General features: G+C 58.7%; 1 protein-coding gene and 1 long non-coding RNA gene across 3 annotated transcripts in view; both read right to left on the bottom strand.

Moving 5' to 3' along the window:
• LOC115296251 overlaps positions 1-16,361 on the bottom strand; it is a 31,103-nt gene extending 14,742 nt beyond the window's left edge. For both annotated transcript variants that reach the window (XM_029944721.1, XM_029944720.1), the window contains exons 1-3: positions 15,996-16,361; positions 15,170-15,308; positions 14,285-14,419 (exon numbers count right to left, since the gene is read on the bottom strand). In XM_029944721.1, coding sequence (XP_029800581.1) covers positions 14,285-14,419; positions 15,170-15,308; positions 15,996-16,147 — 426 coding nt within the window. In that variant the 5' untranslated portion in view covers positions 16,148-16,361. The remainder of the gene's footprint in view (positions 1-14,284; positions 14,420-15,169; positions 15,309-15,995) is intronic.
• LOC115296253 overlaps positions 1-18,210 on the bottom strand; it is a 50,656-nt gene that overhangs the window by 26,397 nt on the left and 6,049 nt on the right. The gene's annotated exons all lie outside the window — the stretch shown is intronic.

The raw sequence follows: 18,210 nt of genomic DNA, 5'->3' as shown, positions 1-18,210 counted from the left end.
CAAGAGCCAACAGCAGTGCCTGCTGCACAGTGAGTGCTGAACTCACGCAGAGGCCAGAGGGAGGTGGGTAAGACCAAGTTGCCGACGGGGGCCAACGACCCTAACCTGGCCTGTAGATGTGTTTTACTTGGTCTCTGTTTCCCTTTTTTAAAAAAGTTCATGTTAAAATCAGATTTCACACCGAAACCCAGATTTCCAGATCCTTGTGGAAACGCCACTGGCCGCCCGGCCGACTCCCCACCCACTCTGGGACACCCTCCCCCTCCCCTGCCTGTGAACCTCCCCCACGTCAGGTGCAGGCTGGAGGGGGTGGGGGCCACGTGAGACCCAACGGGACTGGTAGAGGCTGCCCCCCATCTTTTCTCAGGGCGAAGGGCGTGGGGGAATGCCGGCAGGAGGGACGCCCCGGAGCTGCGGCGGGGCAGGGGCAGAGCGCCCTGTGGCCCCGGGGCATCAAGCAGCCCAGGCAGGTGCCCTGGGGACACGGCCTGACAGGGGCCCCTGCTCAGCCGAGTCCTGGGGACCAGAGAGCAGCCGTCTCCTCCTGGGGTACTCAAGCAGCTGTGGAAGCCCAAACCCCACGTCCTGAGCACCAGGCCCCTGGCCGTCCACCGGCCGTACCCCTGGCTCCACAGGAGAGCCACGGTGACATTTTTAAAGCACCGGTGTCCACACCAAACATGTGCCACCGATGCCAGAGCCTCACGTGGTCAAGTTACTTAAATCAGCTCCCGGAAGCAGACGGGGGAAACTTCTGTGATCCTGACGCGCACCAGGATTGGAGGGGGGGGTCTACGATACCGGGGGGGGGGGGGGGACAATCTCTGAACAAATTAGGAAGGGGGCAGGGGCGGAGGCACACCAGACGAACAAGCCCCAGGAGCCTGGGGTGAAAGGTGGGGGGGCCTGATGCATGCGTCCCGCAGCCCCTTCCAGGCTCTGCCCCCAGCGCTCCGACTCAGCGACCCTCCCCCGCGCTCCTGCAGCCTGAGGCTCGGCCCAGGAGGGCCCCCCGATCCGGGACACCGGTCTGCCCAGCTCAGGCCTGCTCCCCGGCCTCCCCGCACCCCAGCCCTGCTACAGAGCCTCAGGCCGGGCGGCAGCCTGGATCTGAAACCTCCTCCAGCTTCATGTTGCCCCCCGGGGACTGCTGGAAGGGCTCCGCTGGGGGTCACCGCCCATGTGTGGTGACCGTGACCGTGGCGGCTGAGGGGTGGCTCCCGGGAAGGGGTGGGCTCGGCCGCGGACGTGCTGGGGCCCCAGACCCTGGGCGAGCGGCCTTCTCCTGAACAGAACCTCTTTGAATTCAGACCAGAGCAAGAACAGCTCCCTCATCTTGGTCCCTGGTGAGACACGTTGAGGGTCCTTCTTGGGGGGCACAGGTCACCTGGGGGTGGTGGGCTGGCCCGTCCCCCGCTGATGCCGAGTAGGAGAAGCAGGGGATTTTATACCAAAGGGGGCACCCTGTTGCTGAAAGCCTCAGACCGGATGGGCAGAGGGCCCCACGGGACTACAAGAGATGGCCCCTCTCCCGGGTGGAGCCCTGCCGTCCTGGGGAACCCTCCCCAGCTACGTCTCCTCCCCTCGGATACGGAAGCTTCTGGTCTCCTTGGCATTTGCAGAATGGAATGAATGACATGCAGTTTGCACAATCATGAGGATTACATGAAATTACATTTCCTCCGTTTGGGTCTGGACGGGCCCACCGCGTGTTGGGGACCCGGCCCCTCAGAGCCTTGCCGCGCCCACATCCTGCTGGGCCACGGTGACAGCGGGGACAGAGGCTCTGCTCCCCACGGTCACTCAACGCCCCAGGCCCCTTCCACTGAAGGACGCTGGCACGGGGGTCCCCCTGTACACACCTGGCCGCAGGTCAGAGCCGGCCCAGGGAGCGAAGGAATCGAGGGTCCAGGCCCAGCTTGGGCTCCGTCACTCTGCCCACATTCCCCCAGACCCAACCCGGGGTCACGGAGGCCTGGAGCGATGCCAAGGAGAGCACCACAGGCGTCCGTGGAGGGGAGAGTAAGGAGGGGCCCCCGCTCTGAGTGCCGGCACCTCTCCTCTGACGCAGCCACGCGATCGCGATCGAGCTTCCGGCCACGATGGCGTCGCCGGTGCGCCACCGCGCAGGAGAGAGTTCCTGCCCATGGCGGGGAGCACGCTTCCCGTGGAGACGCAGATGGACGTGGACTTGGCCAGAGAAAGGAAAGGCAACTCTGGTGCGGCTGGGGCCCACTCGCTTGTCAGCGGAGCCCAGCTTCCTGAGGCCGCGCCCCCTCCGTTCTCTGCTGCCGTCGTGAGACGAGACGGGCCCCGATGTGGCGGCCCGGCCGAGGCGGGAGGGAGGCCAGCGCCGGTGCAGGGGGCCGGCCGGCGGCAGACACTCGTCCTGGACAGAAGCCGGGGAAGTGCTGACGCTGGCCCTCTGCCCCCGGCCCCTCGGCCTGTGTGACCCCGGCAGTCGTCCACCAGAGGACAGGAGAAAGTTTCAGAACTCCTACGTGTCGTCGAGGTCTGCGCTCTTCATGCTTGTCACTCAGGCCACATCAGACAGCAAGGTCAGGAGACAACTCCAGGGGGTGGGCGGCGGCGGGGAGAGGGAGCAGGGCCTGAACCAAGCACGCCGCTCCGCCATGCTCCGTGACGGGGGCTGCACGGGCGAGGGGCCAGCCGGCCGCTCTCCTGTAACGGCCACAGATGACAGCAGGTGAGGGGAACAGGACACCACGGATCGTGCCCTGAACATGCCACCAAGGACACCAGGACCAGCGTCCCTCCTTCCGCCACGGACCCAGCAAGATAAGTGAGTGTCTGCGCCCTCAGAGGTTCTGACCCGAAGCCCCCAGAGCCTTGTGGTTGGATGTAAGGCTGTCAGCAGCGCGTCTCTGGCCGCTCGGAAGCGCAGCCCGGGAGGGCCTGGAGCCCCAGGGCCCGGCCACCCAGGACCAGCACGAAGAGTGCTCACTGCTTCTGAGCAAATCCGATCTTGAAATAAATTTGTTTCATTCCCCGAACGTCCCATTTTCCTTAGGTGTTTACTGTTTACAGAGCTGTTGTTGGAACAAAATCCAGGTCCCTGGCTTCTGAGACCAGCTCTGAATCAGGAAATGGGATCAAGTGTCTGAGAAACTTCGTTTTCAAGTTAGTGATAATCAGTGAGTTCAAGGAGAAACGAATTCTAGTAGTTTCAGCCTAAGAATAGTTATTTGAGGATTTGCAAAACACCTTTCTTCCAAAAACCTTAAAACATTTTACTCTATGGCAGCAATGGACAAACCAAGAGGTAACTTTTGTCTCCTTCCGGGTGAAAACAGGAGCTCTGTGGTGAAGGAAGAGCACACGGCCACCGCCTGGGCCACGGCTTGGACCACCAGCTAGGGCCACAGCTCGGACCACCCACTTCCCACTGAGGCTAGGAAAGGAATTTCGGTAAACGGGACCTTGCACATCGATGCCCCCTCCCTTGGGTGCCATGTTGGACCTGCCCTCCCCATTTAATTCTTGCAGCAGAAACAGGGCCGAACAGCGGAGGCTAAAGAACACACCAAGCCCGTGCACCGCGAGGCCGGCTGTAAAATTAGTTCCTGGATTCTCGGTGGAAAACTGGCCATGATTTACCTCCCACTGATGCTTTTGTACAAAACGTTTGCCCTGCATCCTCAGACATTTTTAAGTTGATAGGATCTGGGGCGCCTGGGTGGCTCAGTCGGTTGAGCATCCAACTTTGACTCAGATCATGATCTCACGGCTTGTGGATGTGAGCCCCTCATTGGGCTCCGGGCTGACAGCTCGGAGCCTGGAGCTGCTTCGGATTCTGTGTCTTCCCCTCCCTCTGCCCCTCCCTTGCTCACACTCTCAAAAATAAGTAAACATTAAAAAAAAAAAAGGTTACAGGATCTTACTATTTCATTATGTTCCGGAAGGTGGTGTGCACTCATGTGACTCCTGTTCCTTATGAAGAGTCACACAAACGGCTGCCTCTTGGGGACTTCCAGTAGCAGGTGCACAAAGGATGCCGCACTCCACGGCGGGTCTGCTCGGCTGCGGTGCCTGAACACACTCCCCGCCCTCCGCACGGCGCCGGCGGCTCCCATGCACCGACGGGTCTGTGCTTTGCAGAACTCACGCCGGAACATAACTGAGTGTGATCTGCTGATGCACAGCTCAGAGTCCTCAAAGGAGGAAACGGAATTGTTAAGTCCCTCCCTGGAAAACAGAGTCGACACACACCCCCACGGTGTCCCGCGGAGCCCGCTGCCTGCGGCATAAGAGGGTCAGGGACGCACAGGCGCACAGGCTCGCGAGGCTTGGGGCCATCAGCGGCGCAGGCCCGGCTCCCCAGGGTCTGCCAACCACCCCACATCCCAGACAGGCCGGAGCTGCCCGCGGGGCCGGTCAGGACACGGGGTCCCAACAACCATTTCCAAGACACAAATCCCCAAATAAAGCTCATGTTGGAGAACAGGACTCCGTGTTTGGTTCACGCATGATGCTGGCAAAGTCAAGTCACGGCCTTGCTCTGGTCGGTAGGTGCAGCTGTGATTCCGTCCCCAGTAGTCGCCTCACAGTGCACTCGTCCCTGGGGACGGGTCTGTCTCAGGGAAATCCGCACTCTCTCCCCAGTTAGTGAAAAAAATTAAAATCCACGCCCAATCCTCAGGTTTGGCCGTAATTGGGGTCAACGACATCAGCAGCAGCCAGTCCGCAGACGGTGTCCGTGGGCCTCGGTCCGTGCGTGTCCTGCACCACCGCACACCCAGGCCAGCTCCGGGAGGAGAGAGGGGCCCAGGACCGAAGCCTGGGAGCACCGGGCCCGGGTTCAGAACACAGTGTCCGCATCCCAGAGCTGGGATGCCCAGAACGGAGCCGAGTTCTGTGGTCGGGTGTCACTTCCAGGCAGGCAGGCCGAGCCGCCAGCCTCCCGGGTGCCTTAGGGCACAAGCTGCCCATGGGGTTATCAAGCGGGAGGAGGGGGAGGCCAGGAGGGAGCTGCGGCCCCTGTGTGGGGAGCGGGGTCCACGGTGGGTGGTGCAGGACGAGGCGGGGGACACGTGGGACAGGGAGCTCATGCACGATGACGGCCCCCAGGGCAGGAGGTGTGCCCGTCACACCTCAATCTGGAGGTGAGGGAGGGCTGTGGGGACCGCTGTGGCCTCCTGCGTCCCGGGGGCTGTGCCTGCAGAGGGCTCCGCGGACATGCGGGAGTGCGGGCGGGCAGGACTCTGAGCCCGGGGGCTGCTTGCGAGGGACTGCAGGACACGGCCCCACCGTCTCCCACGCGGCCACCCCTGGTCCCTCCAGACCGGTCCCACCTGGACCACCGCCTCTTGCACGGCAAGCCAGCCACTCGGGAGCAGCCCCGGAGGCCCCACTGCACAGAGAAGGGGCTGAGGCCCTGCGGGCAGAGGGATCGTGGGAGACTCTGCTTGAGCCCCCTCCGTGGGGGTGCCTTCCTCCCACCGGCCGCCTAAGCAGACAGCGAGGTGGCCTGACTATGGGCGGCCGGCAAAGACACCAGCCAGCATCCGGGGGTCTTGGCCACCCACAGACTCAGGCCCCACCCCCTCGCCACCACCAGAGCCCAGTGCCCACCAGCTGAGCCCAAGATGTCACTTACTTCCCTCTCGACAAATCCCGTTGTCCAGCCAAGTAAAGGGGCACAGCCCTGTGAGAACGCCCCCAAAGCCATCAAAGGGCCCGTGTCCAGAGGCACGAAGCCACCTCGGCCCCCGGCCGAATGCCAGGGACGGCCCAAGACAATGCTCCCTGACCGTCCCCAGACCTCACCCTCTGCTGTTCGATTAGGACACTAATCCATGCTTCGTCTCCGGTCCTTTGAGGCCGTTTTTAAAGGTAATTTAGTGCTACCATCTGGGGACTTGAGACAAAACCTTGGGCAAGGGTGACCTTTGATTGCCTTTGGAGGCGCTAACGAAGGCTTCCACAGGTCAAGCCCTTCTGTCCCCCGACAGTGCTGGCTGATAACACGGAGCTGATCTCTCGCCTTTGTTCCCGGGGGCAAAGGTTCCGCCGCGCCTTTCACTCCGGGCCTTTCAACCATCCAGTGAGTAATCATAACAGGGCCAGAGGCCCTGGGATTAACTCTCTGCAGGAAATGCTCTCCTGGGTCCCTAATGAGCTCGGCCTCTCGCTGACAGAAGGCGCGGCTCCCTGACCCTGGAAACGGGAGGAGCCCGCACCTCACGGCCAGTGCACCATGAAAGACCAGAGCAAAATCAGAGTTAACGGTGTGAGGCCTTCATGCAGCCGAAGGGGGCGGGGCCGGCGGCAGAGTGAGGGGCCCCCGCCTGTCTGACCGCCGGCGGCTCGGGACCCTGCCCAGCCCCTGCTCAGGCGCCCCGTGTTCCCAGGAGCCCCTCCCCATGACCCCCAGGCTCAGCGACACCTGTGTCCGGGGTGTCTCCAACCCGTCCCTGGCCTGTCTTCCCAGAGCCCTGGACCAGCAGACACAGAAGGGAGCAGGGACCCCACCGCAGCCAGCACTTCATTAAACCAGCGCATCTGAAACTCTGCCATTTCAACATGCAATCAACACAACATGACTACTTATGAGACATTTTAGTGTCTTTTTTCACATATGTCTTCAAAATCTGGGTGTGTTTTGTGGGTACAGCACATCCCAATTCAGAGGAACCTCGTGGGGCGGCGGCCGGGCTCCTCACCCCGCAGCGTGGCCCCCACAGGCCCGTGTGTGGGGACGGGGCACTCACACCCAAGGGGCAGTCTGGTCCACCTGCACCTCGAGAGTGACCTCAGACACATGATGTGCAAGTGACAGGAATGAGTGTGTAACGGTAGAATGGTGTCGCAATGGGGATACTTGGAAGGAAGAGGACTGAGTTTCAGAACCCCCGTAACCCACCCCGTGGCCTCCTTGACCGGAAAGCCATGCATTTAGGCTCAGCTCGCCGTGCCAGTGTGGGGACATCCCTGGACACCAGCTTCGTGGGGCTGTCCACCGAGTCACCTGAGTTCTGACCCCAGGTACCTGGTCAGACCCCAGAGGTGAGGGGCTCGGTGCCGGAAGACTGTCCCCCACTTCAGATGCCGGTCTGCGGTCCGGAGCGTCATCTGTGCTCCCGACCCCGCCCCCCCACCCCCCGCCATAGACTGGAGATTCCCGGGCCTTCTTGGGTTGGGTTCAGTTAATTTGCTAGAGCGGCTCCCGGAGCTCAGAGGAGCCGCCAGTTTATCATGAAAGAACCGGACTCAGGAACGGCCAGACGGGAAAGACCGGCGCAGGGCAGGTGTGGGGAAGGGTGCGGACCTTCCATGCCCTTTCTCCACGTGCGTCGCTCTCCCCAAACCCCCGCGTGTCCCCATCCGGGAAGCTGGGCCGTTCAGGGCGAGGACAGCAGTGGCCACTGGTGACTGAACCCAACCTCCAGCCCCACCCCTCCCGGCGGAGGTCAGGGGCAGGACAGAAAGTTCCAACCTGTAATCATGTGATTGTCCCCCCCCCCCAACAACCCGCCCCACCCTTGGGGCTTTCCAAAAGTCACCTCGTTAACACAACAAAGGACACAGTGGTCCCTCTCCTCACTGAGACCAAACACACACTTACTGACATCACAGCCTCACAGGATGGAATAGCTTCTCGGGAACAAAAGAACCGAGCAGCCTAAAGATCCCCAAGGAGACGCGTTTTATGGCCCGAGTGACTGAGGACCCACTGAGGAGAGAAACAAGTGGACAGAGAAGGCCAGGAATTCTCTCCCTTCCAGAAATGTCTACCTTGGAGGCACAAGAGAGGGACGGTGTCTCACTGGGGACGAGAGGCCCTAGACAGATTTGGTCCCGCTGCCGAGGCCCTGGGGCTGGAAGACCCTGGCACATGCCGGCCTCGCCACAAAAAGCCGCTCTGAGTCCCAGGGCGCAGGTGACAAACATGCTTGGTTCCGTGGTCAGGACATGCGCACAAAGTGGCTGTGAGGCCACGGAACTGAAACGGCCCAAGGTGTCCGCGCCCGGGCCCGGCCGAGCCTTCAGGAAGCGGGCAGCCACGTTCCAGGAACCGCGGCCACCAGGGCTCCGGCAGCCACGGGAGAGATTCTGTTCCTCGTAACCCTTGCCTCCAGGTTCCCTGGGACGTGCGGAGGCCCTCCGGAGGCCAGCAGGGTGGGCGAGCAGGGCTCCCTCAGGTGAGCTCCTGGGGGGGCGGCTCCGACAGAGACCGCAGAGCGGGGGCGCCTGGGGGCTCCCTCTCTTGAGTGTCTGGCTCTTGGTTTCGGTTCAGGTCATGATCTCACTGTCTGAGTTGCCGCTAGTTCCGCCGACAGCACGGAACCTACTTGGGATTCTCTCTTTCCCCCTCTCTCTCTGTCTGTTTCTCGGTCTCTAACATAAACAAACAAACAAACATTTAAAAAAATATCTAGGGGCGCCTGGGGGGCTCAGTCGGTTAAGCGTCCAGCTTTGGCTCAGGTCATGATCTCATGGTCATGGGTTCGAGCCCCGCGTCGGGCTCGGGGCTGACAGCTCAGAGCCTGGGGCCTGCTTCACATTCTGTGTCTCCCTCTCTCTCTGCCCCTCCCTTCTTACTCTCTCTCTGTCTCTCTAAAATAAAATAAACAATTAAAAAAAAAAAGAAAGAAATGAGGAAGACGCACAGAATTATTGAATGAAAACAGATGGAATTTTTAAAAAGCGGGTGGATATGAAGAAGCACCAGTTGGCAGTCTCAGAACTAAAACTGCAGCCACTGACATTTTTAAGAACTCAGTGGATGGAATAAACGTCAGGCAGAACATGAGTGCTTCTGTGCTTCGGAAGACGGCGCCGCGGGCCACGGGCTCTGGGCCACGGGCCACGGCCACGGGACAGCTTTCCTTCCCATTGCAAACAATTATTAGAGGCACAGTTCACAGGCAGCGAGGAGCAAGTGAGAGGCTCCAGTGTGTGTCTTAATGGTGACAAAGAGTCCCCTGAAAAATGGAGAGCGGAGGATTTTCACAAATTACAGAGCAGCTTCAGGCCAGCGGGACGTTCGTGCCCCGAAGGAAGGGAGCCTGCGGACGCACAGGGGACTCGGTGCGGCCCACGGAAGGAGATCGCGGCCCGGAGCAGGAAGATGGGCTTAGAGCCTGGGCACGCACCTCCTCTGCCGTGACGGCTCTGGGACACAAGAGTGACGTCCCCACAGTGGGGAGGGAGTGACCGTGAGACGCAGCGCTGTGCCCACCCAGTGTCACCTGAGAGTGAGCGGAAACAAAGATTTTCAGAAGTAAAGAGGCAAAGGGTATTTTCTACTTCCAGATCTCCCAAAAGGATTGTCAAATGAGCATTTAGTAAGAAGAAAAGCAAAAGCTAATAAATGCAGGTGATATCAGGACAGTGGTGAATACGGACACATGTGCCCAAAGCTTGAAATATCAAATGTAAAAAAAAAATCAATAACTAGGGGCCCGGGTGGCTCCGTCCATTAAGCTTCCGACTTCAGCTCAGGTCATGATCTCACAGTTCGTGGGTTCAAGCCCCGTGTAGGGCTCTCTGCTGACAGCTCGGAGCCTGGAGCCTGCTTCCGATTCTGTGTCTCCTTCTCTCTCTCTTCCCACACTAGCTCGCTCTCTCTCTCTCTCTCTCTCTCTCAAATAAACATTAAAAAATTTTAAATCAATAAGTATTTCATGTTGAAATACAGGTAGTTAAAACATTAAGTCTTGTTCCTGTTTGGAAGGATAGTAATACCAAGCAGATTCTGAACGATTAAAAACAAAATTATAGTAAGATATGCATGTTAAAATGTCAAGGTAGATTTTAAAAGAAAAGAAGTTAAAAAGAAAAAAGAGGAAGACGTGGGGTACTAGGGGGTGACGTCCAGGCGCTGGAGAGGGCAGGACGGCGCTCACAGACCGGAGGACTCATTCTGCAAATATGGCGATTCTGCCCCTTACGGACGTAGGAGTTAAATGCTGTCCCAATCAGAATTCCTGAAAGATTTTTTACAGAGTCTGAGAAGTTGACCCTACATGTCAGCAGAGCAAACCTTAGGAAGTGTGAGGGACGGGCACATGGACAGAACAGAGCCCAGGGACAGGAGTGTGGCTTCCCGACTGCGGACCCGTGGCAGAGCCCTGCTGACAAGTGAGGAAAAGGAAGCACTAGAAAGTCACGTTGAGGGGCGTCCGGATGGCTCAGTCAGTTGAGCGTCCCCCTGACTTGTGCTCTTTCAAAAATAAACATTAAAAAAAGTAACGTTGATAAGACACCAAAAGCACAGACAATAAAAGGAGAAACAAACAAATTGCATCAGAGTAATCCCTTGTGTGCATCAAAGGACACTACCAAGAAAGCAAAGAGCCTACAAAATGGAAGAAAATATTTACAAATCCCTTGTCTGAGGAGGGATTAATATCCAGGATATATAAAGAACTCTTACAACTCAACAAAAAACAAAATTTTTTAAATGGGCAGAGGACTCGACTAGGCATTTCTCCAAAGAAGACACACAAAATAAGCACGTGAGAAACGCTCATCGTCATTAGTCATCAGGAAAACGCAAATCAAAACCACAATGAGGTACTGCCCCACACCTGCCAGAACGGCTATAAGAAAAAAATGTTAAAGCAAAGAACAAGCGCTGGTGAGGATGTGGACTAACTGGACCGCCGTGCGCCGTGGGCGGGCATGGACGATGGCGCGGCTGCCGCGGAAAACCAGAAAACAGCCTATCGTTCCTCGAATTAAACCCCGCCTTCCTGCACAGCCAGTGCTCGGTGTGTGCCCAAAACCACCGACGGCAAGAACTCACACGGACGATGGCACACGCGCGTTCCCAGCAGCCTTATTCACATCAACAGGCCATCGATACATGGCTGCTACACACTGAGAATATTCTTCAGCCACAAAAGGGAATGAAAACGGGACGCGCAGGTGCCCCCGGGAATCGTGACGCTCACCACAGTAGACAGAGGGCGGGCGCTGCATGCCGGTGGTGCGCACGAGGCGCCGGGGCAGCGAGGTCACAGGGACGGAAGGTCGACGAGAGGCGGGGGTCAGTGATCACTGGGGACACTTTATGTGGGGCATGAGGACACGGTTTTGGGTAGAGACAGTGGTGAGGGCCCACAGGGTATTGGAGGTGTCTGCAAGGCACGCAAATCCTTCCAGGACCCGTGTTACAGTGTGTTTGCTTTACGATGAAAAATGTGCTGGGAAAGTCAGCTGTGATACAGGAACTTAACTCGTACGTAAGTTCCTGGTGGACTAAAGTCGTAAAAGCAGGTAGGAAAACATTAAGGTTTTGGAAGTAAAACCAGGAAACTATCTTTATGATCACCGGAGGAGAACTTATTTTAACATATACAGAAACATGACCTCCCCAAACAAGATGCGTAAATCCGACTCCGTTAAAAGGAAAGGTCTCTGCCAGCACTGATTTCTGACGTCCGAGGACGACCCGAGGTGCAAACGGGGAAGCCGGCGAGAGGGAGACAGCTCGCTAAAAATAATCACTTCTGTGAATCAGAACAGGAAAAGGCACCTAAACACATATGCCCAGCAAATGTTAATCCACATGATCTGAAAGCGTTCCTACAAACGGTTTAAAACTGAACCTGAGAGGAGAAGGGGCCACCAAACACAGATGCTCATGTCACACGGCTCCGAGACTCGCTGCTGACCAGGATGCCTGAGTGTGAGACAGGACCGCGTCCTTCAGAAACACAGAACCGCAGCTTCAAACAGGGGGCGTCGAGGAGGGGGAGGGCCCGGGGTGGCGGCCTCACGCAGAACGGGGATGTGCTGCGGGACCCAGAGCGCCGTCTGACCCAAGGAGTTCCCACTGGAGCACCTGCCTGAATGATCCAGGAGGTCTGCGGAGGCTCCTGAACGGTAAACTGTGGGTCGCAGGTGCCACGGGGATGCCATGAGGATGCCACGGGGACGGCGTCCACATGGCAACGAAGACGAATGGACTAGAATACCCATACCAGCCAAACGAACCCAGGGGTGATTTTCAAAGTCAATGACCAGTAAGTAGCAGGCCTGGAGCCCACTGTGAGCCCCCAGCTGTGTGGACGGGTCACCGCCAGCCCTGGGAACCTCACAATCATAGGCTCGAACTCGGTTGTTTCTGGACATTTCCCGACATTTCCCGGCAACCGGCTTTCTCCCCCACTCGGAGGCAGGGCTCAGACAGCAGGGAGGCCACGAAGCATCCAGACCCCTGGCCCAGTGGCAGGCTGGGTGAGGGCCACACGGCCTTGAAGAGAGGTCCTCGGCTGGCCGACGCTCGGTCACAGAACGGGAGCCCCGCGTGATGGTTCTGAGCCACCCAGCCGCCCGGCGTTGTCCCGTGGCCTACGGGTCCCTCTCTCTGCCTCTGGCTCCCGGGCCCCCAGTGCGCCTCACCTGCTGCGGTTCCAGCTTCACATTCCCAGGCCACACGCCCCATGGGTCCAGTCATTTCTCGGCCCCGCCACGGGGCTCAGCAGGCCGGCGGTGGTCTGGCCACCCGTGGCCCTGGCACCGCCCACGCCCACACTGTGGTTTGCTGGAGGGGCTGGTGTCAGGTACAGGAGGCCGAGGCCCGCAGGCGCTAAGCGGGAGGCGGAACCCACGGGGCAGCTGGGGGCCTGGACGGGGACCAGACTGCTAGACAGAGGCCAGATAGAGAGTCTGGGCTCAGGACGCGTGCTGCGAGGAGGCTTTGCCGTGTTTTGAGGACGAGAACGACATAAAGGGCCATATGCCATTTTTGTCCCCGTTTCATCGGTGAGGAACCTGCAGCTTGGGGACAGGGAGCTTGTCTGGGGACACAGCTCGTCCCTGGAGGCAGAGACCACCCCCACCCAGACCCCGGCTCTGCGGCTCAGCCTCACGGCACGAGGCCAAGGGGAGCTGTCTGCAGCCAATGTTGGGGCTTCCTCGGGGTGGGGGGCCCAGAGGAGAGATGGGCGCCCCGTCCACATTCCCGCCAGGTGCCTGCTGGCTTTCCAGCACTGGAAGACAGGTCACATGGACCATGTGTTGCTAGGCTTTGGCCACAGAGAGAATGTGGCTGCTGGGAGGGCCACACCACGCGGTGGGGGCAGGACTTGCCCTCAGACCCCCCCGGAAAGAGCAGAGCCCTTGAGGCGGGACAGAGCCAGGATCTGACGAGACCCTGCGCTTGCGGTGCATGCAGCTTCGTGGGCGCCTCCGCCTGAGTGGGACACGGGGACAGACGCGCCGCTTCTGGACACGCAGGGAGGGGCTGCCCTGACCGCCCACCCCCGGGGCCACGGGACGCCACTCCACGCAGCCCTGAACTGGGTTCCGCCGGCAGCACCTGCAGGGGCAGCCCTGCCACGCGGCGTCTCCTCGGGCACAGGCGCCCACTGCGGGGCACGCGTGCCGGCTGGCGCAGGCCCCTCTCCTCGCCGCTCCTGCCTGGGAGCCGCCTCCTTGGCGGCGAGGGACGCTGGCCTCGGGGCCTGTGGAATGTTCACTCAGGCCTCTGTCGGGTCCGGCTGCGGCCACGGAGCACACGGGCGCGTCAGGAGGGAGATGCCAGCAGCGGACATTGGGAAGGAGGGACCCAGGTGCCCCAGGAAGGTGTCTGAAGCGTCAGCCCACAGGGTCCGCTGCCCGGGGAGGGGTCTGGTGCGGTCCTCGGAGACAGGATGGAGCGTGAACAAAGGCTGTAACCCACCGCCAGCCAGGGTGACAACTCTGTCGACAGGGGTGCTGGCCTCAGTGCACATCTTCAGCCTCCGGCCTCCAGGCACATGTCCCTGGGGTCTCCAGCCCACGTCACAGGCAGTGGGGTCGTCTGGGGCCAGCGGTCTCGGGTGCGTGTCTGGTGGGGCAGCCAGCTCCAGAAGCTGGTGTCTTAAATGGGGACAGTGACCCTGGTCTGTGGCAGGGTTGCTGGGATGCTGGTCAGAAAGGGCACAGCCCCTCCCCGGCGTTTGAGGACACAGTGGACACATGGTCTGTTTGGGGCGTGGGAGGCGGGCTGAGGGCCCACGTGTGTCCCCTCGAGGGACCCAGATCACTGCGTACGTCCCCTCCCCCCCATCTGAAGCCGGGGCGCTGAGTCCTGTGAAAGCTGCAGACAGGCAGCCTCAGGCCCTGCAGACAGACAGCTGGGACCCCGTGCCCCGGCCACCCCAGCCCCGCCCCCCCGCTGCCCACAGCGCGCCTCCCGTCAGCGAGGTCGGTCCGCCAGAATGCTGCCCAAGGGAGACCCTCTGCGGGCTGGCCTCCGGCCTGTCTGGCAGAGGTGCCCTTGAACAGAGCAGGCTCAGGATGGGCTGGTGGGGGTACGGGGAGCACTGACCTCCTCCTGCGACCCTGCCCTGCCCACTCCAGTGGCCATGCCCACCGGCACACCCAGCAGGGCCCAAGCAGCCGGTGTAGACGGAGCAGCCAGTGTGGAGGCACGGCGCCCTGCGGTCAGAGCCGCCACCAGGAGCTGGAGGACAAAGCAGGCGGCTGCAGCGAGTCCCCTTGGAGGGAAAGCGGATTAAGGGCTCCATCAGGGCTGCCAAACCCACGCCTGCGACACGCGGAAGCCCGGCGGGAGCCGAGGGGGGAGGGCGGGCGCCTGGCTGCAGGACGCGGGGACAGATTGTGTTTTGGCAGCTGAGGGAAGGGCTGGCAGCAAGGGGGGCGTGCGTGTGGCAGCCCAGACTAACGATGTGCGGTGCAGCCGCTCGGCTAGGACACCCGGTGGGGGGCCCGTGGGCACGCGCCCCCTGCCGCCGGCCCCAGGAGAACCGGTCCCACGTCACAGGAGCGGGTCGCTGGCGTCTCGGCTTCGGGCCTGGCTCACTCTCAGCAGGCCCGCCTGCCCTCCGCCTGGGGCTCGGCCGGGGCCAACGGGAGCCGTCTGTCCGTCCGACGTCCCGCGGCCACTGGGCCACCGGCAGGGCAGGCGGCCACCGCCCCAGCGCGGGGCCTGCGGTCCCTGCGTGTGAAGGACGGGCTGGGCACAGGGATGGCCCGCACGCGGCCCCTGGCACCTCCCGGAGGAGTCTGGCTGCGCCCCCGTGTTGGGCACATATCTGTCAAGAAGATTAGTTTCAATTTGCCATGAATGTTTTCAAACTCCTTCCTTATACATGGAAGTGTCACCACCTCGTCTCCGCCTCCGCCAAGCTGAATGGCAAGTGTGTAAGAGTGAGTTTTCTGTTTTCTAGGAAGATAAATAAATAACACTCACTTTACATAATCCCTTGGCCCAGGCCGGTGGGCTGGTTCCTCGCAGGGAGATTCCGGCCGCACAGTCCTCCTGGCTGCCGCGGGGGCTCGTCTGGACCGTCCTTCGAAGCCCGTGCCGAGGCAAAGACCTAGCGCTTCGACTGCAAATTTATGTTACACTCTCAGAAGCTGGGCTCACAGGACAGGCGTGGACCAACGCTTGGTCATATTATAATAAGTAAATCCCTATCGAAACGTGTCCTTCCATAGAGCAAAACTAAAGGTACAAAAGTGGACTTCCCGCGGGTCCTCCCCACCGAGCTCACGGGCTGCGTGGCGGGGTCGCCTGGGTCCCATGTGTGTGCCGCAGACCTTCCCGACAGAACAGGAGACACTCAGGAGCCGAGGACACAGCCAGTTCGTCAGTGGGGCTGGGGACAGAGCCCAGCGTGGCCACGTCCGCCAGGTGTGCTCAGCTCTGTCCCCACCTTTACAGCCGCTTCTTTATCAAGCAGCCTTTTTTATTAAATTCTTTTTAGTATTTATTTTGAGAGAGAGAGAGCGAGCCGTGGGGGAGGGGCAGAGAGAGAGGGAGACAGAATCGGAAGCAGCTCCAGGTTCTGAGCTGTCAGCACAGAGCCCAACAAGGGGCTTGAACTCACGGGCTGTGACATCATGATCTGAGTGAAGATGGACACTCAACCGACCGAGCCCCCAGGCGCCCCTATCAAGCGATCTTTAAACCATCAAAGAAGCTCTCTCCTACACTGCCCTGCTCTGTGCCCAGCCACCCTCACCCTGGAACATGCTGGAACCGGGCTTCGGCAGTTCCAGCCTAGTTTACTCACTCCCGAACTTCCTCTGGATGCACTGCCTCCAAACTGGATCTGCTGTTTTGCAGGCACCGTGGCCTCCCCATCCACACGCGACCGCCTGCTTTCTGGCCTCCCTCTGCAGGGCCGTCGGCCCCACGCACACGGGAAGCCCTTTTAAGATGCATCCAGGAGTGACGGCGATGGAGAATCAGCTCTCAGAGAAGCCCAGAAAACCGGAAAACAGTTTGAGTCCACGTTGTAGCTGGACTGACGAGCTGTGTTACTGTGGTTGGTGATGCCTTAGGCTTTTTGGGACATGGCCATGTCAAAGCTTTAAATCTCGTGCATCATGAGAAAGCACTGCTGAGACACCCGGGGGGCGCATCTGACTTCAGCTCAGGTCACAATCCCACAGTTTGTGGGTTCAAGTCCCGTGTCAGGCTCTGTGCCAACGGCTCAGAGCCTGGAGCTGCTTCTGATTCTGTGTCTCCCTCTCTCTCTCTCTCTCTGCCCCTCCCCTGCTCTCACTCTGTCTTTCAAAAATAAATAAACATAAAAACATTTTTTCTAACGAAATCACCGATTAGTTTAAACAACCATGAATGTGCTGTGTGAGCCGACACTGTCCTGGGAGCCCCTGCGCCATGCGGTCTCCGTCGCACCCCTCACCCACCGGGCGTCACCACTGACGGACGGGATCCGGACGGCAGGCGGCTCCGCGGAAGGAAAACATGCCCCCAAGTCCAGGCCCCCGATTCCGTGGTCCTCCGCGCGCCCCCAGCTTCGAGGCGGTGCGTTTACCGCCGGCCTCGCTGCGGAGCAGAGGCGCGCGCACCCGGCCCGGCGCGCAGGCCTTTCGACACGCCCCCACGACACACGTCACAAGCACCGGACGCGGCGGTGACGCTAGACAGTCGTGAGTCCAGACGCCGCGATGGTCGCGTGTCCTTACGCAGTTTTAAAAGCCTGCAGACCGCTTCCTTCGACGGCACTGGCGGCAGAAATGCCTTCCGCTCCTGATTCCCGGTCAGCGCAGAACCAGAAGGTGGTCCTGCAGAAGGGGGGCTGACAAGGTCAGGGCACAAAGGTGAGGGGGACGCAGGCGCGGCTCCTCGGCCCCGCCCCTCCCTCCACGGTTGCCAAGGAGACCAGGGCTCAGGCAGGTCCATCTTACCAGTAGGCATCTGTGGACTCACATTTCCTTACTTGATTGCTTGCTTATTTCTTATTTGATTCTTAATAGGGGCTTCAAAAGTGTGAATCATGTCAACTTAAATTTACTGACTTTATTTTGTGGTCGCCTACTTACCTGCAGGGCAGCCCGTGCCCGCCCACCCGCACACGCCTGCCTTCTTCAGGGGGTTTAAGAGGCGCGCTGAACACGCTCTATTCCTCTTCACACATATGTATACATAATGTACGCATTTTGTTCCAAACTCAGAGGAGAAATGCGAAGTTTTCCATGTGGGCATGACTGCACTAGCTCTGAGTTTGTTCCGCTACAGTATTTTCTTAAATTAATTCAAGATGCAGATGAAGTCCCGGTGTGCAGTGTAAAAAACAGCGACTCTTTACGGAGAACTGGGCTTGAGTGATGCGTGCCGTAGGCGGCAGCTGTGCATAACTACCGATCAAACTAAAATTCAAACCCTTGGTTTCAAAAGCTGATGATGGGAACTTTGTTTCATCTTGCAATGGATCCAAGGGATTTTAAAAATGAGATCATCTTCATCAAAACTGCAGAAGGATTTAGTAAAATTCAGCATTAAAAACTGTAATAAAATAGAATTGCATGTTTTAACATGTTAAGATATATCTACCTAAGCCTAAAAGACAATATCAAGTGAAAACCAAATAATAAGAAAATTCAGTAAGATATCAGAGTATAAAATCAAAGAAACCAACAACTTTATAAGATATAATAGAAAAAAATACCCCTATTTAATTAGCCAACAAAGAAAAAGTATCAGGAATAAATTTAACAAAGTTAAGATCTACATGAGGAATATTTTATTTGAACAAGTGGATAGGAAGACTCAATATTGTAAAGTATCAACCGTCCCCTCTTATCTTATAAAGTGTATTCATGAATATTCAATTAATAAAAAAATAAAGATGGACTAAGGTTTTTCTGGATCTTTGTAGGGGTTTTTTAGTTTTTATTGTTTGTTTTTGTTTTTGCAGGAAGAAGAGCGGGCAATCTGATCCTAATGTTTAAATAGAAAAAGAAACCAACAAGAATAGGCAG

Source organism: Suricata suricatta, chromosome 7 (genome assembly GCF_006229205.1).
Source record: "Suricata suricatta isolate VVHF042 chromosome 7, meerkat_22Aug2017_6uvM2_HiC, whole genome shotgun sequence".
NCBI classification, from domain to species: Eukaryota; Metazoa; Chordata; class Mammalia; order Carnivora; family Herpestidae; genus Suricata; species Suricata suricatta.
Note: the sequence above shows the minus strand (reverse complement) of the source record. Positions and strands in the feature narration are given on the sequence as shown.